The sequence below is a fragment of the Thermobia domestica genome, chromosome 3 (assembly GCF_964235325.1).
Source record: "Thermobia domestica chromosome 3, izTheDome1.hap1.1, whole genome shotgun sequence".
Classification (NCBI taxonomy): domain Eukaryota; kingdom Metazoa; phylum Arthropoda; class Insecta; order Zygentoma; family Lepismatidae; genus Thermobia; species Thermobia domestica.
Genome location: NC_137456.1, coordinates 87,912,397 through 87,934,902, shown reverse-complemented (window position 1 = coordinate 87,934,902; position 22,506 = coordinate 87,912,397). Strand labels below are relative to the sequence as shown.

General features: G+C 36.4%; 1 protein-coding gene across 6 annotated transcripts; it reads left to right on the top strand.

The window, feature by feature from the left end:
• The first annotated feature begins 12,533 nt into the window (after positions 1-12,533).
• On the top strand, positions 12,534-22,354 carry LOC145680585 (uncharacterized). Of its 6 annotated transcripts, none has more exons than XM_081751251.1 (3): positions 12,534-12,831; positions 18,875-19,305; positions 21,223-22,354. In XM_081751251.1, the coding sequence occupies exons 2-3, from the start codon at positions 19,067-19,069 to the stop codon at positions 22,136-22,138; spliced, it is 1,155 nt and encodes a 384-aa protein (XP_081607377.1). In that variant the 5' UTR covers positions 12,534-12,831; positions 18,875-19,066; the 3' UTR covers positions 22,139-22,354. The 6 variants fall into 6 exon arrangements, with proteins under 6 accessions (XP_081607377.1, XP_081607379.1, XP_081607378.1 ...); XM_081751253.1 differs by lacking the exon at positions 12,534-12,831 and adding an exon at positions 12,837-12,911; XM_081751252.1 differs by lacking the exon at positions 12,534-12,831 and adding an exon at positions 12,847-13,163.
• Positions 22,355-22,506: the final 152 nt, after the last annotated feature.

The following is a 22,506-nucleotide window of genomic DNA, read 5'->3' as shown; positions in this document are numbered from 1 at the left end:
ATCTCCCCAAATTTGAGCAACCGGTAATCATCTTCCAACGTTTTCATTGCACCCGGCCTGAGATAGGCTATCTCTGGGTACACCACATATAATATGGTGGCGTCTTTAGGGGGTGGCTATCGGGCTCAAGCCCCTCCGAAATCCAGAAGTTGTTCAGCCTACGTTTGGCCGATTTCGTTCCCCCTCCCGGGCAGAATGGACTCACCCGACCTGGCTCATGGCGTCCCGCAGTGTTGTGCAGTGGCTTCCTGGGAACGGAGTTGTTTTTCCGCGCGGATGAAAACAGCGCACAAACAGGACCATTGTTGTCAGTGTTGTGTTAAATTTGTTTCCAAGTGTGTGGGTTTCCGCTCTGTGACCAAAATGACACCCAAACTAAGCCGGTTTTGGGAAGGCTATGTTTCGACTCTTTACGACGCCCACTTTAGTAAACAGTGCAAGAAGAATGGTTGCAACATCTTTTTAAGTGGAATAAAAAATGTTATTAAAAAGTACAAGGGCAACGAAGCTCCATCATTTGGATCACCAATGAAGTTGCCTAGGAAGCGGGAATGCACCAAGGCCACCTCCACCATGCAGGGGAAACTTCGCAAAATGGCAATGCAAGAAAATCCACCAACACAAAGGTGTATGGCTAATCGTATCGACGTGTCTTTGGGAATTCTGAGCCGGACGTTACACCATCAACTTAAGCTGGAAAAAGTCATGAAAGCTCGCGGCCATCTTCTCACGGATGCCCACCAAAAGGAACGAAAGTGTAACGCCCGTAAGCTGTACGAACGGCATCTGGCAAAACAAAGGTGGATGTACGTCGTAACGCTCGATGAAACATGGATTTACCTTTCCGATTGCGGCAAACCGAGAGCCATCATGTACCGAAAGAAAGGCGCAAAGAACTTCAGAAGGTGGGTCCGTGTCTGTAAAGAATCCTTCCCAAAAGGGTTCATGGTCGTTACTGGCTACTGTTACCGAGGTAAACTGAAGATTCGTAGGGTGGCGAAAAACTGCAAAATAAATTCGCAGTAATTTCAGGAGCAGATCATGCGGCCGATCTACGAGCATGCGATTCCAACAATGTACGGAAATGACGCCAATCTGGTGCGCATTCATATGGACAAGGCCTCATCACATACCTCACGATTGTCCCTCACATTCTACAGGGAGATGAGGAGGCAAGTGGTATACAGGTGACACCTTTCAATGAGGTACCTGTTAAATCTCCAGATGCAAGTTATATGGAATATTGTAGATTTGGATTGCTGAAGCGGGCTTTGGGAAAACGGCGTGTGACTACTGTGGAAGGACTTTGGAAAGCTGTGCAAAGGGAATGGGACAGGTTTCCCCTCCCAGTTCTTCAGAGAAGCCTATTACAGTGGAAATTACGCTCTCGGGCTATTGTTAGGAACCAAGGGAAACACATCGAGCACTTACGGACCTAGAGCCATGGATTCTTCTAAATTTTTAGGTAAGTCGAAATTGGCCAAATCTAAACTGAACAACCTCTGTAAATATGTTAGCTTATATTAAAGAAAGGAAAATGAACTTCATTAAAATTTGTCCAAGGAAAAATAAAAGCTTTTCACGTGTTGTACAGAGCCCCACGAAACAAAATCCTAAATACGCCACTGTGACCACCCATATACTATTTTATCTAGACGGAAGCTTCCAAACAGCATACGGAGCATGGAACTATGATTGGAGCAGCACTATATTTATACCTAGCCTCAACTACGGAGAGACTCACAAACTTTCGACCAATACATCCATTTTTTGGGGAAAATCCTGAGAAATTCGCACGATATTGAAAGTCACACTTCAACGGAAACTACCTATAGTTGCCATTTGTAGTGACAGCGTTAGTGCTGTACAAGGAATATGTAGCAACCCATGGACGTATGCAATTACATTGCTACACATAAATATACGTCAATAGATTCGAACACTAGACAATAATAACCAAGTTTTCACTAATTAATACGCCATAGCACAAAGACATTCTAGGGAACGAAATCAGTGATATCCTTAGTAGATATGCAGCTTATGGCACACCTACTTATCTCCGTCTTTCAGCATCTCTCTCTTCGTCTTCTCCGAGCTGTTGCTACAGAAACGGCAAGCCGAATAGCGTACCTACCAAGAACAACGATCAGGACCTGGAATTTATTACTGGCAAATAGAACGAGAAAATGGAAGGGTTCTGACAATTGGATAAGATAACATCATCATTTATGTTCTCGCCTCCGTTTTAATGCTGCTCAAACTTCCGTGTCAAAGTATACAACAGTGGAATAGTAAAACTGCACGCTTTATTCATTGCAGCATGTGGTATATACTGTAGTTTCACTGTTATAGTTATTGTTCCGCCTAAAGTGATGGTTCTATTGTACGTTCTTAACACTTTGTTCCCGAAATAATTCAACGTAATCTCGGAGCCATGGATAAGCGACTATTTTTCCTGGAAAAGGAAAGACTTTCCTCTACCCCCTGTGGCTTAGCAACCGCAAACTGCACTGGAGATCGCGAAGGACTCAATGATGTCAGATTTCTAAACTGAATGAACGTGTTTCTCTCTGTTTTGAAGGTTTTCCATTACAGATTGTCATATGGGAACAGCAGAACCAACTTGCATTATGTTAGTATTCGAAAGCTTTCGATAAAGTGATGTTTTTATTTATTGCCCATAAAAGATCTGTAGGAAGAATGAGCTAACGAAGAATTTCATTTTTTTAAAACGGATTCTATTTTCTTCAGGATGACATTTTTTAAAGGAAAAAAGTATGGAAAGGGAAAATTTTACGCACTTTAAAGGTAAATACTTATTTTCAATTTCTGCAAGAGTCTAACCTTTGGCGCTATAGTTTACAACTTATGCCAGGTAGTACGGTGATTTTCCTTTTTTCCCTTTATAGTTTTCAGATTTTTGCAAACCATAATAAAATGAATCATATATTTGTAAATTTAAGCATGATTTTTTGAAGTTTCTATATATATAAAGAAAGACAGTGCGCCTTATGCAGAGTCGTTTTGACGTATAATAAGCGTCATATTAAAAGCCTGACTACAGCAGGAAACATATATTAGTCGAATCTTTTAGTATTACACTAATTACGAGTCAGAAAGACTCTGCATAAGGCCTAGTATGTCTTACGTCTTCATCCACGATTGAGTAACAACACACAAAAAAGTTAAAACTTTTTTTTGTATTGTTTTGAAAATTAAAGAAACGAAGAGAATAAAGTGAAAATCTTAGCTTGGAATGCTTTCTCAAAAAATGTCATTCCTTATAGAACGCTTCAATTTATTGTTTATGACCAATGTTTTTCACAGTTGTCAGTTGGTAAGTTTTAGTTCTCTACTTTCCCTTGAGATCTTGTTCGAAGAGATTGTAGTAGGCTGGTGGTGTCTACGTATTTTGTCGCTGATTGGAAGTGTCTAATTTCTTTCGGCGGTACCAAATGATAAGCAACCTGGTCCTTCTGGCCAGAGAAGTCTAAGTAACAAATAAAAGAATTGTGTACTTGGAAGTGAAGCACAGCAGAGGAAACAAAACATGAAAGTTTCAGGGGACTGAAGGTGGTCGAAAGGGGCTCAAACCCTAGCTCTCCTAGCTAGGGTCTGGTTTCGATATGAACATTGGTTAAGAAATCCGGGTGATATGTGTCTTTTTTAATTAATGCTAATTATTCAACACTTATCCCCATAAAGCATTTAATTTTCTTATTACTAAGTGCAAAATTGACGTACATTACTTTCAAAAGTTAAGGATATAAAATTACTTAAATAACTAGAAAAATTTCGAAAAAGAGGATAAAGAATTATTTGAGAATCGAGACAAGACGAAACTTATTAAAACTTAACAAGACATCTCGTCTCATGGACAACACTAGTCAAGGCTGAGTTAAATCGTTTTTGCGCGTCCCAAAACCAGTGACCTTACTTTAATCAAAGGAGATCACATATCGGAATAATATAAAATAATTTAAACAACATTTATTTAATATCACCAGTTTATTGGCTTCAATGATGAAGCCATATACCCAGCCCACGTCACTAACCTTAGGATACGTTTTCATGTAAGATATTTGCACTTAATTGAATTACGTTGATTTCAATACAAAAGTAAAGTATTTACATATATCATTCTCAACAGCTTGTTTTCAATTTTATTTTAAGTTTCGGCACTGACAGATTTATCAACCGAATGCTAATCAAATTTGCAATTTTGCTGACATTTTGCACTAATCTTTGTTTCTAATTACCTGAGGATATTTCTTTAGTAAAACTAAAATTATAATATTATAAAAATTGACCTCATTTCCCCTTCTCAGGAACGGAATTTAAAAAAAGAAGAAAATCCGAAGGTCGCGGTCTGTAATTTTTTAAATAAGTGTATGTGCTGAATTTTACGCCTTTTAAAGCGAATCCTCACATTCGGCATTTTCTAACCAAATAATCGGAAATTTGAATATTAATACAAACCCCCTCTTTTCTCCTATAGGAGCGAAGTTTTCGCAATCGTTGAAACGTATTTTCGGTTAATTTTAATTAAGAATTTATCCCTTAGTTCCATCTTAACTTCAAGAATTTATTATACAGAGCGTTCAAAAAGTCTCTATACACCTGAATTGTCACAAATTCAAAGTAACGAGAAAATTATTTTACTCAAAATTTATTATATTTTATGGCATAAAAGCACTATGTACAGGGCGTAGCATATACACACACATTTTCACAGAAAATGTTGGAAATGTCCCCCATGCGCCTCCAAACATGCTTGCACATGTTTCTTCTGGTTCTCAAATACTCTCACAAGTTGTTCATGTGGAATGCTATGAGCAAAATCTCGAATAGCTGTTTCGAGTTCTTGTAGCGTGCGATCTCCAAAAACCTCTTGCAGTAATCACATGAATTGGCGAACTGTATGTGCTGTAGCGCCATCTTGTTGTATCCAAGCATTACGAATTTCGTCTTCCGTTAGTTCTTCCATGAACTGGTGAATAATTTCACAATAACGAGTTGAATCTATTGTTTGAAAAATATGGGGTCGACTATTCTTCTTCTGGATATTGCAATCCACACCCCTACCTTCTGGTCATGCAGAGGAACTTCATGTATGACATGTGGGTTTTCTGCACACCACAAACTTGAGTTCTGGACATTGACGTAACCTGATAAATGGAACCTGTTTGTACTCATCTTGTTCACGGAACACATGTTCAACCAGGAATGTTCGTTGTTCCAAAGTTAACACCATTGTTCCAGAGACCGCTAACTAGATGCAACAATCACTTCACTTTGCCGACTGGAATCTAAGAAAGGAACTTCACGCAAGGCGATAATATAGCAGTGTTGCAAACCTTCGCATAAAATTTTATTTCATGTGATTTTGAATTGCCACGATTCAGGTGTAGAGACTTTTTGAACGCTCTGTATATTCTACTTTTAGTAAAAAAAAAAAAAAAAAAAGGACTCTCTTTCACTCTCCTATAGGACATATATTTTTAAAATTCTTTTATTAGCCCTTGCCTTTTGACAAAGGAATATTCTGTACAAATCCACGTTTCTATTTATAATAGTTTGAATAAGTATTGATGAATAAATCACTTTAGATATAATCTTTTTTCTTAATTTCTTAAATATAATAGTGTATATAGGTATATCTTTTTAAAAACTCATAAATAATTCGTGTTCAGTATTGGTATTTTCGCCCTATTTGAATTATGTTGTTGGCACTCGATCATTTAACATTTTTCTTAGATCACTTTTTATTACACAATTCACGAGTCAATATGTTTCTACTACTGTTTTCTCATTGGCTTTCTCTAGAAGAAAGAACATATGCTGCCTTATGCAGAGTCGTTTTGACGCATGACTAGTGTCATACTAAAGACCTGACTACGGCAGCAAACGTATGTTAGTCGAACTCTTTAGTGTGGCACTAATCACACCTCAGAATGTCTCTGCCACCGCCCGCTGAACGGAGGTCCGTTACCCCCCTCCCCCACATTCAAATAGTAGAATATTTTCTAGTCAGCTGTTATGTGCGTCTTATGTGCGCTTATGTGCGCCGAGTTTTAGCTTATGTGCGCACATATTAACACGCGAAAAGGATGATAGAAAATCGCACTCTAGGGTAACGCCTGAGTGCGACATTTGAATCCAGACTTCAAATTTGTGTGCCAAGTAGTATTCCATATGTGCGCTTATGTGCGCATAAAATTTCCATTTGTGCGCGCACAGGAACAAAAAAATCCGTAGTCAAAAATGTACAGAAAATTCGTGACTTGCTCTAAATCAAAGAATAACAACTTGAGATTTCTGCAGCAAGTAATACTCCATATGTGCGCCTAAGTGCACATAATATTTTTAGTGTGCGCATAAACAAACGCAAGATGTATCGTATTGAAAAATGTAAATCAGTGAAGTTCAAAGAGCGCACTTAAAGCAATGAAATAAGATAGAAACTTAGAACAACATTTCTTCTTTTGTGCGTCATATTTGCCCTTATGAGCGCTCAATATCAGTTTCTGTGCGCACATACTAACACATAAAAACGATTATAAAAGTGCACTCCTCAGGGAAACGCATAAGTATGATATTAGAATTACAACTTCATAAATAGTTGTCAAGTAGCATTCTATATGTGCGCTTATGTGCGCATAAGGTTTCCATTTGTGCGCGCTTAGGAACGAAGGAAATCGATATACAAAAATGTACAGGAAATTCGTGACTTGCTCTAAATGAAAGAATAACAGCTTCAGATTTCTGTAACAAGTAATACTCCATATGTGCGCCTAAATGCACATAATATTTTAGTGTGCGCATTAACAAACGAAGATGTATCGTATTGAAAAATGTAAATCAGTGAAGTTCAAAGGGCGCACTTAAAGCAATGAAATAAGATAGAAACTTAAAACAACATTTGTTCTTATGTGCGTCATGTTTGGTCTTAAGGGCGCTCAATATCATTTTCTGTGCGCACATTCTAACACAAGAAAACGATTATAGAAATGCACTCCATCACGGAAACGCCTAAGTTTGATATTTGAATTAGGACTTCATATTTATTTGTCAAGTAGTATTCCATATGTGAGCATATTTGCGCATAAAATTTCCATTTGTGCATCCACAGGAACGAAGAAAATCGATATACAAAAATGTACAGATAACTCATGACTTGCTGTAAATCAAAGAATAACAACTTGAGATTTCTGCAGCAAGCAATACTCCATATGTGCGCCTATGTGTATATAATATTTTTAGTGTGCGCATAAACAAACGCAAGATGTATCGTATTGAAAAATGTAAATTAGTGAAGTTCAAAGGGCGCACTTAAAGCAATGAAATAAGATACAAACTTAAAATAACATTTCTTCTTATGTGCGTCATATTTGCCCGTATGTGCGCTCAATATCATTTTCTGTGCGTACATTCTAACACGTGAAAACGTTGATAAAAGTGCACTCCATCAGGGAAACGCATAAGTATGATTTTAGAATTACGACTGCACGTTTAGTTGTCAAGTAGGTCTAGTATTCCATATGTGCGCTTAAGTGCACATAAAATTTTCTTTGTGCGCACAAAATAACGCAATATATATATATGGTAATTGCAAATGCACTTCCTTGTAATTAAAGACTCGCACTTAAATCAGTAAGATAGAAACTGTGAATAAGATGAAACACCATTTGTTTCTGGAGCGTTATATGTGTTTTTATGTGTGTGCATTATCAACTTATGTGCCCACAATTTTAACCCATGAAAAATGACTAAAGTTCATTCAGTGTGACGCTTGAGTGCGCCATTGGAATGTAGCATTCATACTTGTAACGCTTTGTTTCCCGTAATGAATAAAATCTCAACACGCATCTCGGAATGAGTAAAATTTCAAAAAATGAATCAAACTCCTGGCTGAAGATACCAATTTTGTATACATACTAAATTTTTAATTGTTCTGGTTGAAGATGCCAATTTTGTAAACGCACTTCACGTCATAAAAGAAAAAAAGGAAAAAAAATATACCGAAGAAATAATGGCTTGGAAACGCCAGTTCTTGTAAACTCGTTACTATTTTTAAAAGAATGTTGATCTAATGTAGATGTTTTATTTTATATTTATATCTAGTATGGATCATAAAATTTTAAATAACTTTTGAAGAAAAAAAAAAGACCGGATCTATTAGAGTGATTGGATTTCAGCTTTGCTTAAGAAAAGTTGTAAAAAAAAAAAAATACCCTGCTGATGAGGAAGATCAATTAATCTAAGAATTTGAAGTTCTGAAAGCAAGTAGTCTCTAATTAAAATAGACCGTGCATGGGTATTAAACAAACTGTTTCATTAGAGGTTAAAATGGGGTCGAATCGGAAACCCTAAGATTCAAGTCTTGTACCCTATAAACTAGGGCGCTTGCTGGTATTTTGGAGTTGCCAGCTTTCAATTCGAAAGTATTCACTAACGATTTTCAGAGGTAATGGAAAAAATGTTCTCGGGATCTAAAATTATTCAGGATTCCGATTTCCATACACTAAATCTCGAATTCTGTCAGACTGCTTTTACGTTGGACTGATCTACACAACGAAATCCTGGTCTTTATACCCAGAGCTCGCCTTCCTACCGTCTAGATCCCATTCATAAACTAGATCATGCAACGATTGAAAATATTACAAATTCTTAAACCTAGCTAAAAGAACTCACAGTGAGAGGAAGTCCTATTTTAATGAAACTTGGTATGCTTTTCTAATATCTACAGGAAACCGTATAGACAAAATTGTAGTTGCAAAGCAAACGAATAACAACAGGATGGCGAAAAATCGTAGGTAATAAGTAAACCATACATAGGGGACAAAAGCCAATTTCATATTTATGTCTTACAGGAATAGAGTTAGAGAAGAACTAAATTCACCAATGGATTTCTAGAAACATTCCAGTCCGAACTGATAAATCATATGGCCCAGTTCTCATTTATAAATCTCGTCGAAGATTCAAAATAGCAGCTTTCAAGATGGCGGTCATGATGAAGTACCTTCTCGCAGGTGGTGAATTCTATCCATTATCTATCAAACTTTGTGTCTATTACTTTATTCATTTGCAAAAAAAAAAAAAAAAAAACGCATTTTTCGTTATCTTGTATATCTTTTACTTATCTATAGGTTCTAGGTCATTTGTTGTACTGCATAAAATTTTAGATGTGCAATTTCTTCTGGATACTGTGCCTGTATGCCAACTTTTACTGGGGTTTCTTCAGTACTGTATAAGGAATAAAATCTTAATACATCACCAATTTCACTTTTAAGCAAAAATGACTCTTTCATAGGAATAGATTTTCATTTCGTATCGCCAATTGAATAATAATGTAAAATTTATATTTTGTTATTCGAACAAAGTTTAAATACCAGCTTAAAGAAGTAAGAAGGCACGTCTCAGTACCTAAGTTCAAACACTTCCAATCCACGCGAGTCACTTCACAAGTAAAAAATCAGACATCTGTAGGATGTGACCTGAATACACAATACCAAATTCTAATAGGAAGATTTGTCGCAACACCCTCTCGATTCACCTGAACTTGACATGATTTAATACACAAGATTCAGAGGCCGTCTGCACCTGGTCAGTTCCTAAAATCTCAAAGTTACGAAGAATACAGGATGCTTGAGGTCCAGTTGTTCCAGTCTGTCTGACGTCTAACAAGTTCAGTCCAACCTAGCTGAGTCAAGTAGGTTTTATCATTGTGGGTAAAAATAACGCCAAAAGTGGTACTCACAATATTTTATTGCACCTAACAACTACCATGAATATCCGGTGTCTAGTCTACTCGGGGACCTGGATTTCAGTATGTTGATCCGGCTTTTCGTTGAAAAGCTTTTAAGGGGGACCGATAGATGAATAGAACACTCGCAGTAGCTCTAAGATTTTTCAATATGTCGCCAAAACTTAACTTATAATTAGTATTATTAACCCTTTAGAGACCAGCCATTTTTTTTTCGCGTTTTCGTCAACTGTAAGTTAAAGAATGATAGCTCAAAGACTATTTACCCGACTGATTTACATTTATAATACAAAGTTCAAGAAATCAAGAGGGTTTATTTTATTTGAAAAATAAAAAGTAACCTACTCGGGGAGGGGCGATCGAGGCAATTGCCCCCTCTGGATCCGCCCCTGGATGAAGCATATTAGTGTATGCTGCTCACCGGTTGCGGAACACTGGGCTCGTGTGGACGACCTCGGAAGCTTCAGAATTGACTAAGCAACATACTGGTATAATTCTAAATATGTACTAACGTCATTATCAAAACTCTTTTGAGTAAGAACGTTAATAATTATTCCTCAACTTAGCATATTAATAACATGTGTTTTACTGTCCCCGATCCCCCGCTCGAAAAATGTTTATGATGTAACAGTCAGAGGCGTAGTCAGGATTTCATTTCTGGGTGGGTCCACGCCCCTTCCAAGAAAATATTTGTCAATGTGTAAACTGAAAACGCAGTTTTTTGCTATATTTTAACGATCCTTACGAATTCGGTTGGTCTGGGGATCCAACCCCAATTTTTTTGGGCAATAAGTAGACTGGATATGCAATTTAATCCTTATTTTAACAACTTTTGAAAGTTTCGAGGAGGTCCAGATCCTCCGGAACCTCCCCCTGGCTACGTCATTGGTAACAGTCTTTAGTTCCCCAAAGTTGATTGTCTAAATAAAACATTTCAAATGCGCATTTCAAGTTAAGTTTATGCTGTACAATTCAGAGTAAATTTCATAAGACAAAAGAAATAATACATTAGATTATCTTAAGCAAAGTTATTTGGAGGACTCTGCTCCCATATCTGTAAGAGTGGGGTGGCTCAGTATTCATCATTAACATTGGAGGAATCTCGGGCACCCCCAAGTCCCATGGAGTCGGCGCCTATGCTTTGGCTCAACCATATTTGTCATAGAAACAATCTTCCAGATATCTTAATTAATGTTCACACAGGATAGGATTAAATGCGCGCCAGGTCGGTCTCGTAAGGGTTAAGGCAATAAAAATATATATAAAACGTAGAATCTACTTACCTCATATAAAAAAGCAGCACCTTTGTACGGTAAATTGAAAGTCAAGTGAAATAAGTTGTTACAATTCAAACACAGGAACAACGGAATTATCGACAGCAATGGGATTTTTATCTTGGAATAGGCTAACTTATGTTTTTAGACTTATTGTGTAGCAGAGCAGACAACTACAAGACCAGAACTAGCCAATATATATTACTTTCTGAAGTGCGAACTTACGAGTTGCATAAACATACTGCAGAAAGGTGCCAATAACTGAGATGCAGATGATAGTTGTTGGTTTCCTTCTTGATAACACACCCTCTCTACACCCTTAAAGAGCCTTTTATATCAAGACATGTCGCTAAGACGTTTTGTTTAATGAAATCTCAGGTTTCCCGCACTTGTACAGATTGCTATTGTCTTTTTATATCCCTGCTTTTCTACTCGAGTGCAAAGGCCAAAAACAATGTTTGACCGCAAGATATCGGATATTAAGATTTGATCTATTTCGTTAGCAAAGAGTCTATCTATTTCTATCTTATTTCATTGCTTTAAATGCGCTCTTTGAACTTCACTGATTTACATTTTTTAATACGATACATAATGCGTTTGTTTGTGCGCACACTAAAAATATTATGTGCACTTAGGCGCACATATGGAGTATTACTTGCTGCAGAAATCTCAAGTTGTTAATCTCTGATTTAGAGCAAGTCATTAACTTTCTGAACATTTTTGTCTAACGATTGTCTTTGTTCTTGTGCGCGCACAAATGGAAATTTTATGCGCACATATGGAATACTACTTGAGAACTAAATATGAAGTACTAATTCAAATATAATACTTAGGCGTTTCCCTGATGGAGTGCACTTTTATCATTGTTTTCATGTGTTAGTATGTGCGCACAGAAAATGGTATTGAGCGCACATAAGGGCAAATATGATGCACAGAAAAAGACACGTTGTTTTAAGTTTCTATCTTGTTTCATTGCTTTAAGTGCGCCCTTTAAACTTCACTGATTTACATTTTTCAATACGATACATCTTGCGTTTGTTTATGCGCACACTTAAAATATTATGTGAACTTTGGCGCACATATCGAGTATTACTTGCTGCAGAAGTCTCAAGTTGTTAATCTCTGATTTAGAGCAAGTCATTAACTTTCTGAACATTTTTGTCTACGGATTTTTTTCGTTTCTGTGCGCGCACAAATGGAAATTTTATGCGCATATAAGCGCACACATGGAAAACTACTTGGCACAGAAATTTAAAGTCTGGACTCGAATGTTGCACTCAGGCGTTACCCTGGAGTGCGCTTTTCTATCATCCTTTTCGTGGGTAAATATGTGCGCACATAAGCTAAAACTCGGCGGACATAAGCGCACATAAGACGCACATAACAGCTGACTACAAAATATTCTACTATTTGAATGAGGGGGAGGGGGCTAACGGACCTGCTGAACGGGAGGTTCGCTCGTCGTCAGCGAATGACAGCAACGAGCGAACCTCCCGTTCAGCGGGCGGTGGTCTCTGCATAAGGCCCATGGTGTCCAGACATTTTCAAGAAAAAAATGTGATAACCTTGTCCCTTAGCGCGAGCAGAAAATACTTGGTTGATTGTTTGCTCACTTGTGGTCATGCTTGCGGCTGTTTCTTACGAAGGGTATGGGTAAGGGATGCTTATCGGTGGCCGCGACTGTATGGGTTCAGAACTATTTACGTGTAGATCACTATTTTACCGATTGGATTGCTCATTAGGTATTTGCCTGAAGCATAAAAACAAAGAGAGAAAGAACTAATAACAAGGGTATGTATGGAAACAAAACAATTGAACGCTGTAATGTATTTGTGGTTTACCGATTGTACACAGCTTTATCTTCCTCTATGGTACACAGTACATTCAGTTTTAGATTTCAAATCACGATGCAAGAAATGTCACGGGAATGTGCAAATGACACCGTAGGAATCGGATGTACATGGATCGAGTATTTTTTTCGTGCAGATCTACTTTAGGCACACCAGTCGATAGAGTTATTAAAGAAATTCTTCAATTTCCTTCGTATTGTTCTCCAAAAGATTAATACTGAGTGACATTACATTATTCCTTAGCATAGATAAAATTAAAGAGAGCCAGCAAAAGTAAGTTTTCAACAGATGCTGGTCAAGTTTAGTTTAGGCTTTTTTTTAAAAGATACATTTAAATACTCGGTATGGGAAGGGCATTAGTGCCGTATTGCCGAACCAATTTGAAAACTGAAACTGAGCACCAAAATGTACTGCATTTGGTTATGTTTTGTTGGATTACATTACGTTAGAGGCATAAATTTAGTGCAAAAACAAACCGACCTGTGCTAGGTGGCTACTATAAAGCATGAATGCTATCTAACCAAGTCAGGGAAGGACGAGCTGGTGGGCCCGCTGGGTTAGTGCGGGGTTGCGTCCGAAGGGAGCAGATGCGTCAGCGACGGTGGATATACGCGTAAGCGAAGGTAGTGATAACATGGGTTTTGGTAAACATGAAAACTTAAATAGCACTTGTCATGGTTTCATACTTGCAACGCTTCACTTGTTAACATACAATATAGCTTTTGTACACTGTGCAAAAATAGGCTACATTCTCGTTCAAAACTAAGGCTTTTCCAATTTCAAGAAGAAAATCGTATACAACAATTTTCTGGAGTTTCCTTACTCTTTTCCCAAGCTGAAAATAATATGTTCCTTACCTCTTTTGTATTTTCAATTCATTTCCACATTTACCATACCCTGTTCGCCTCTTCAGCATACCGTGTCTTTCACAAAATTCCTTTAGTCTAACCAGCATAAACGAGGGAAGTAAAACTCAAAGGTTTAATTTCATTTCAAAAACTGTCGTTCGTTATTGTTCCACATAACTAACACATGATATGTCACGGCTTTGACATACACGCTCCGTTTCCACACTGCCTTTAGCGCTACTATCTCATAACAAATGTGCCTCTCCATGAAATAGTCCTTCCGTCTCACCGTATAGTGCCGCTTACAGCATCAAAGCAACCAACAAAAACAACTTTCTTCACTTTTACTATTTCACTTACCTCACTTACACTCATTCCTTCTCACAGTAAGTTTTCAATTTATCTGGTAAATTTTCTAAAATTGGTCCGGCGATACGGCAGTTAACCTATGGGAAGACGTGTTTATAAGGAACAACTTTCTACAGGCGGCCGAATTGATGGGTTTACTTGAGCAGACGGTTCTAGCAAGAAGAAAATTTATGGGTTAAATACGGTGTCAAACATTTTTCGTGAAGGAATGAGAATATAAGTAAACACTGTCAGTACATGGCATATTGAAATTAAATTTGAGTGATAGTGAGAGTATTGTATGTGTAAGTGTGTCCTTCCAGTATACTCGTTTATGCGTATACCCCCGTTGCTAACGCGCCTGATCCCTACGGACACGTCCTCGCTGCCGTTTGGCCACCCTGCTGCGCTCCTGCCCTGACTCGGTTAGATAGCATTCGTGCTTTTTACTGATCATCTAGCACAACTTTATTCCTGTTTTATGCCATACGTCCATACTATTTCCACTAAGCCCTCCTGAAGCCAATCTGTCAGTAGTATTGGAGGTCCTCATTTAGTGCATGCTCTTCTAAAAGAAATAGAAAAGTCTATTCTAACCTGAGAATCTAATAAATGTGTCAAAGTTTGGTATGACCGTCTGCTCGAGTAGTGCCAAATTAATTAATAAATAATACACTTGTATGTTAAGTTTACAACTGTAGGGTTACTAGTGTAAAATCAGTACAAGCACTTTACTACGGTAAAAGTGAGTGAGTGAATATGAAAAATGACTGTATTAGATACTATTTCGGTCTTTGTGCGCAGAATAGGTCGTGTATTTTCAGACTAAAAAACGTGAAATATGTCATTTCTGAGGAAATTCATTGTCATTACCTTAATAATTAAGTGTTTCTTAATTATTCCTCGATGCACATTTACTTTAAGAGAACTCTACCGTTTTACATGTTAATACTGCGTCCGGAAATATCCCATACAAACTAGTGTAAAATAAGCAAATCTAGATGTGTTAGGTGGCTATTAAGCATGAATGATATTTAACTGAGTTGTGACAGGACCGCAGCTGGGTTGCCGGAGCGGTGGCGATGGCTGCGTCCGCAGGGAAAAGTCGCGTTACCGATGTTATACACGCAAAGAAGGGTGTTGCTAGAAACACTGTTAGGTACCTTCTCTATCGACAGCTTTGTATCCTCGAGGAAGAATTTTAAGTACATTCTTACATTTGCCACACTTTCTGCTTAACTTCAATAATCCGTGCTGCTCCACATAACGTATAATCTCTTTTTCTTATCCAAGATATAAATATCACAATTGAGATGTCACATCCATCACATGCAACTACCGTCTTTAAATTTGCTTACACTATCATAATGTCTAACGTCAGCGTGCTTCCACTCAAATTAGTACCAACAACACACAGGTTGTAATATTTGAAAATATCCTGTTAGACTTTTTTTTTTTTTTTTTGTTAGCATGAATTTCATAGTGTATCTTTTCTTTCCTGTAAATTTTACGTATTTTTTACGTTTCTGAATCTTCTCTCCAGCACTTAATCAATCCCTTTTCTTCCACTTGCGGAATATTTCTGTGCAGTGTACAAAACTGTATTTTGTGTTTACAAATGCAGCGATAATAGTTTGAAACAATTATTAGTGCTATTGGAACTAGTGTCATTGCGAAAAACCACATGTCTCCCTATCCCCGCTTGCACGTATAAACATCGCTGACGCACCTGTTCTCTTCAGAGCAGCTAAAGCACAGACAAAGGATATCCTTTGTCCTTGCCCTATATCCTTTGTCTGTAAGCTAACGCGAGGACTAGCTAGATTTGTTATAGTTAACTGGGTTAGATAGTATTTGTGCTTTTTAGAGTCACCTGACACGCGTTGGTTTATGTTTTTTACATTAGTGTTTATGACATTTATCCAGACGTTGTATTTATACGCAAATCGTAAAAGAAATGTAAATTTTCAACAGTCAATTATGGTGGCATTTTTGAATTCTGTCTATGTGAAGTGCGGTAATGTCATGTCGCCGAGAGTAAACCTTTTGGAAAACAACAACAACAACAACAACAAAAAAAAAAAAAAAAAAATGAAGGAATTATAATTTTTCAACATTTATTTCCATTGATGTGTCTAAACTTGATCGTCATGTATGTGGTATACTCAATGGCGTATTTACGATTTTGTTTCGGGGAGGGGGGGGGGGCTTTGCCTGAAAATATGAAAAATTCTGCAAGATATTTCATATACTTTACGATAGTAAGTAAGATTTCGGGGGGGGGGGGGGAGCTAACAATTCATGCTCATTTCATCATAGGAGGTTGATTATTCGTGAAAACTGTAAATCAAGTAGTGGTGCATGGTAGCGAAGAGGAATTATAATTTTATGATTTTACCTGGGAAACAAAATTGTTAATATGATAAGAGTGTGTAACAATGCCAGTTCTGAAAGGTTTCACAAAGTATTAGTGTGTCAGGAAAAACTGAAAGAATTTAAGTAACTTATCTCCACTTACAATTATTTTTACAACACAGCATAATATCGTAGATCGCATGCTGATAAGAAAGGTATAAGTAAAATTCACTATTATTTCGAGTCTATCAAATAAAAGAAGGAAATAGAAATGAAACAAATAATCTTATTAAACCCAAGTTCTTAACCATAAAATGTTACATCAAAGTCTTATTTAGGATTATATGACAGGTTTGCAAAGTGGTCCTGGCAAGACAAGACCCTTTTATATACCTTTTTTTTTTTTTTTTTTTTTTTAAATAAGAAGTGACAAATAAAGGAGTAAATGGTTCCTTTAGAATCACTTTATTATTTTTTTCTTTCGTATAATTATTTTAGTGCATATATGAGACCGTATAACTGTTGATCAGATTTAGTAAAACGTGACATGCGCTGACGAAATTATAGTAGCTCCTCTTGCGAAGGAGCAAATCTTTACACTTAGAAGCTTAAAGGGAATTAGTTTCGTAGGAAGTTTTTCTTCTTTTAATAAAAAGTGGCGATACATGCTAAAATTTATTAAATGTGTTTTGTATTGAGCCATGACATACACACGCAGTAAAGAAAAACAGCGTAAGACAGAAGCATTTTATTATTGCCAAGAATTTTATAATATCTAAGTATCATTACAAACTTTTCATGTATAAGAGCTGGCATTTATTTTTTGAGAAATGGTAAGTAATTGTTCCAATGAGGAAATCAAGGTTCAATTGTGTTTCAGTTCAACAGCAGAAAAGAAATTAATACATAAACAAAAGACTGTAAACATTAACTATTAATCATACAAAAATAAAGAAAAATACTTGTGGAAAGAGGCGCGCAGAATTTTAGCCGTGTTTATAGGGTTAACACATAATTGTCATCTGAGGATGATATGGGATGAAATTCCAGGTAGTTTCAAACAAAATATTCAGTAAAATATAGAAACTAAATGATATTTTATTAGTACAATGACAAAATTCTTTAGATGATCATATATTTAGTAGTCGTCAATTTCTTTAGCTTTGACAATATTGCATTAATATCCTACTACATTTGACAGCCATTAATAATCAGAGAAAAATACAAGTGTTTCATGTACTTTGGTTGAATTTTTCAGCTGTATTGTAAAGTAATTAAGTGAGTATATAAGCTTTAAATAGTTCCTCCCCATTTTCTAGTATACAGTCTAGAAGAGGAGCCGCTGGATTGCCGAAAATTTGCTATAGTAAAACTAGGAGGATGATTGAAAAGTTACATATATATCGAATATGCTTTTGCGTAATACATAAAATAATTAAAGGCGACTACCAACCCAAATAATATTCCTTCCAGCGAAGTACTTGAAGTATCGGAAAGGAACTCAGTTGGAAGGGACATTATTTGGGTAAGTAGCAAGGTAAAGAATAAATAAATAAATAGATAAAAATTTTAAAAAAATATTTTTGTTGATTTTTTGATTTAAATCTAATCTCTTTCCTCGTATAATACAAGTCGCGAACTGTCGAAAGAACATTACTAATTAGTATTAACTGTTAATTGTACCATTTAAGTGAAAGTGTTGGGGTTGAATTTTGAATTAATCCTTAATCATTAAACTATTTCAATCCCAAACAATATTTCTTAAGCATTAAGGAAAAAGTACAGCAACGTTTATCAACGTGACACTTTTTCCTCTCACAAAAGTTACTGATATTTGGCAGGGGCATATTTTTGAAAAATCGGAACTAGCTTGCGGCACGAAATACATAAATTTCGCTTAAAGTTACAAAATCTACAAAATTTTTAAGTTTCGGAGAGGGTATTACCTGAAGGCAAACAGACGTGCACCGAAACAATTTTCGTCTTAAATGTCGATGTTATTTCCCTAGTGGAATAGTTACCGATTTAGAAACCCTATGTTACGAAGAGAAGAAAGCAGGGTTGCCCCATTACCAGTTCAAAACGGGATTTTCCCTAATTATCATCTGCATGAAACGCTCGTTTTCATACTTGTTCTACATACATTTGAGTCTCGCTGTGTTATGATTATTATCTTCCATAATCGTAATAACAGAAAAGAAACACAATTTTACTTATTTTCACTTTAAATTAATTTATTTCTGAATTTGATTTAAATCAACGATTTGTATTTAGGAAAATCAAGTGATTTAAATCAGACTGGTTTAAATCAATCCACCGTGGTGCATAGTCTGTTTTTATTATAATATGTTCCATGTGCTCATTAAGTAGTTCTAGCTTGTTCTCATGTATTGAGTCATTGCAAATTAAAACTTATTTTTAAACTTATTTCAGATTCTGGTCTTAGCATTGCAGTTGGTTTGAATTGAGTTTAGGGTCCCTTTCAACAGCGAGGCTATATGAGACGTTGACTAACAACTTAACTTGGGGTTCCAAATACATGAACTTCCACCGAGAATTAAACTTGGGTCTACGTCAAAGGCGCGTACGCTAAACCATATAGCCAAGAGGGAGCTCAAATCAGCAATGGCAGCTACGAAAGAAGCAACTGTTGATAACTCCAAGGTTTTGGAGGTAACTGAGTACATTGATGCTAAAGTGAAGATAGAAGAGATCTCTGAATTCTTGACGGTTGAAATCAAGAAGGAAATGGTTGAACAAGAAAGCTTTGTAGACGGTGACTCAAACTTTAGTGAAGAACCAAATGAAGCGGAAAATACAATTGTGGCAGAAAAAAGCGCAAACAGTTGTGAATCTTCTGAAAGGTAAGTAGTATTTGAATAATTTGTATTGTTAAAAGGATTCTTTTTTGAAGAGTGTGAGAACCACGAATACCTGAGACACCCTGTATATACTTCTCCGTGATATATTTCTTTTTGTTACGGTCGCTATGCTTTCTCACAGGAAAACTTAACTTTATAAACCGATAATATCTATATTCCATTAAGTGATCGAGATCCATGCGAAGTGATCGAGAAAAAAGAAAAATTGCCGCTCGACCTTTTCAAAAAAAAAAAAAAAAAATCTAATTTTTTCATGAATGTTTATACTATATCAGGGTACTTCAAAACCACAATTAATTATTTTTTAAAACATCTCATAGCGACGCAACTTCTGCCGCCATTTTGCCTTCTCTCGATTTCGGGCGTTTACGTTGTTTTGAATATCTCAACATGTATTTGTCCTAGCAAGTTAAAAATTGCTGGGCGCGTCCAACTTGCGCAGAACTAAAACTTCGTCCTCTTAACATTTTTGCCTAAAAGCACTTCAAAGGGGTGAAATCAGGGCCTACATTAGCAATATTTTTGAACATTCAAGACACAGTTGGGAAGAGGAAGCAATTGACGTAGAGGTCTGAATTTTTGTGTACATGTAGTCCGGGGTTATAATTTTATACTAAAAAATTTGCAGACTGTATCTGCTCCCAAAGGCCTGAAAAAATACCGTAAAGTTAGGGAATTATGTAAATTTGTCATATTTCACTGTCTAATATCTCCAATTGTCCTGGATAAAAAAAGATCTGAAATTTTGGGAATAGCTACTCCTTTAGCATACCATAACACACAACAAAGCACGTTTCGTGTTTTTGAGCAGAAGGGGGTCAAAGTATTAAGGAATGACGTCATACTCTAGAAGGTGTTTTGTTCACAAATTCAACTGGAAATTCGTTGTTGTGAAGTAAAATAAAGTAGGATGAATGGCTAGTCCAGTTAAGGCTCTCAAGTTCCTTTCTTTCCTCTAGTTGTGGCTCACTGTCTTATCACCCACAGCATCACTGGTGAAGAATGCAGCTATCAACAGAAGGCGAGAAATGTCAAAATGCACACTCTGCACGAAGTCCGTAACTACTGATTGTTGTTTGCTATATGAATTGATATTCAAACATAATAATGCTTGTTTTAACTGTCAATTCATGCAGGAGACTGTTGTCCTTTCGTTTGATCTACATTCCCCATTCAGTAAACACTCACTCACTGTAAACACTGACTGGGGAATGTAAATTTAACGAAAGGACAACAGTCTCCTGCATGAATTGACAGTTAAAACAAGCATTATTTGTCTCCCTTAGCCTAAAGGGCATAATCCTGGGACGTTAAACTCATTTTTTTTTTAAGGCGATGATGAAAATCATTAAAATACTGGGCGTTTTCAAATATGCTTTAGTTCTGTATGAATATTTGTGTCATTGAAAATCTACGGAAGTTTTATTTATTTATTTATTACCGAGTCGTCCTTGTATTATAGTTACTAAATACTTAATAAGTGTATTTTAACTAAATACCTACATTTTCAACAACACCTCCTCATGTTAGGAATTGATTCCTAAGTTAGTCCAGGAGAGGGCTGTACGTCTTTAAGTATGCTGGAGAGTATAGAAATCACATGTAAACATCAATCAAGAGGATCACTCAATTAAAGTTTATTGTAGTTACTTTTTCTAGTCAGAAACTATCGTAAGAAAAAGAATGGTAAGTAGAAGACCAAGTCGGATGTAAATTGATTATATTTTTTTCACATCGCAAATTGGAAATAAAAATAATATAAGAGTGGCAATATTTTGAAACTTCATAAGCACTTTCTATATTTCTTATTATATACTTATATTGGATAAAAAAGTTCTGTTTGATATGATATAAAAATACAAGATCCCTTGTACTCTAATACTGTTTTTATCTTTTCAGGAAGCCTGCAAATATGTTAAATGAAGATAAGTCAGAATTACTCTGCCCCATATGTAGTGAAGTTTTCTTGAATGTGCAAATATATCTAGACCATCTGAAGTCAGATGTGTGTCGTCGTAAAAAAGAGCGACCAAAGAAAGGAGCAAAAGCAGTGAATTCAGTTACTGGTGATTCTCCTACAAATTGTACTCAACAAAGTTTGCTTCAACACTTGTATTTTCGCAGCGAAGATTCTTTATTCGTATGTGAAATATGTAAGAAAGGATTTGCGAAAAAGTCCAATTTGACTCGCCACGTAGAAATACATCCTGGAGACAAAACTTATATTTGTACAATCTGTCAAAAAGCGTTTTGGTTTGCAAACAACCTCCGGAGTCATATAAAAGAACACGACGTTACATACGAGTGTCATGTGTGCAATCGAAAGTTTGATTCCAAAACACAGTGGCAAATGCATAGGAAACGACATGATTTAACAGTAGTAATATGTGATATTTGTAAGAAAACATTTAATTGCAAAGGAAATCTAGCTAACCATATTGTGAAACATACAGGGCAAAGAGATTTTCGTTGTGAAATATGCAAGAAGTGTTTTTCACAAAAGAGACAGTTAGAAGTGCATCTAAATATTCATATGAACCGAAAACCATTTCGTTGTGAATTCTGCGACAACGGTTTTGCTGATCCTTCAAGTTTAACTTTTCATCGACGGTCACACACGGGAGAACGGCCATATATGTGCGAAATATGCGGAAAGGGACATAGAAGCAGCTCTGGTTTGAAAGTGCACGAAGCTACTCATTCCAATGCTAGACCATTTACATGTGAAAAATGTGGTATTACGTTCAAACGAGAGCATCATTTGTATAGGCATGTGAAAGTATTACATCCTGACTCTAAAGGGCACGGACGATAAACTTGTATTATTATGAGGCACAGTAACTGTAATAGACAATGTAAACCGATTTTAAGTTACTTCTCAACTTCAATCGAATACACACTATTCAGGCTTAAAATTTTTCTAGTGAAATACTTTCTGGGTATGCTGATATCTAGAAGTAAATTGTTAATTTTTGTACGCGTTCCTTACGAGAAATTGATACTAAATTATATAAATTATTACAACATACAACATACAAGTGCTTTATTTTTTCAAGGTTATGGCAGAAATTCAATAATAATTGTAATTTTAAGAAGGAATTTCGAAGTTCTTACAAAAAATAATTATCAGATTTCATCATATAATCAGAAGCTGATTTCTGGGCTTTTGGCATCTATGGTCAT

Bases quoted from the DNA above. Each gene is read 5' to 3' on its own strand.
- LOC145680585 (XM_081751251.1), top strand. From the start codon at position 19,067: ATGGCAGCTACGAAAGAAGCAACTGTTGATAACTCCAAGGTTTTGGAG. The intron at 19,306-21,222 runs GTAAGTAGTATT...TTATCTTTTCAG, and splicing joins AGTTGTGAATCTTCTGAAAG to GAAGCCTGCAAATATGTTAA.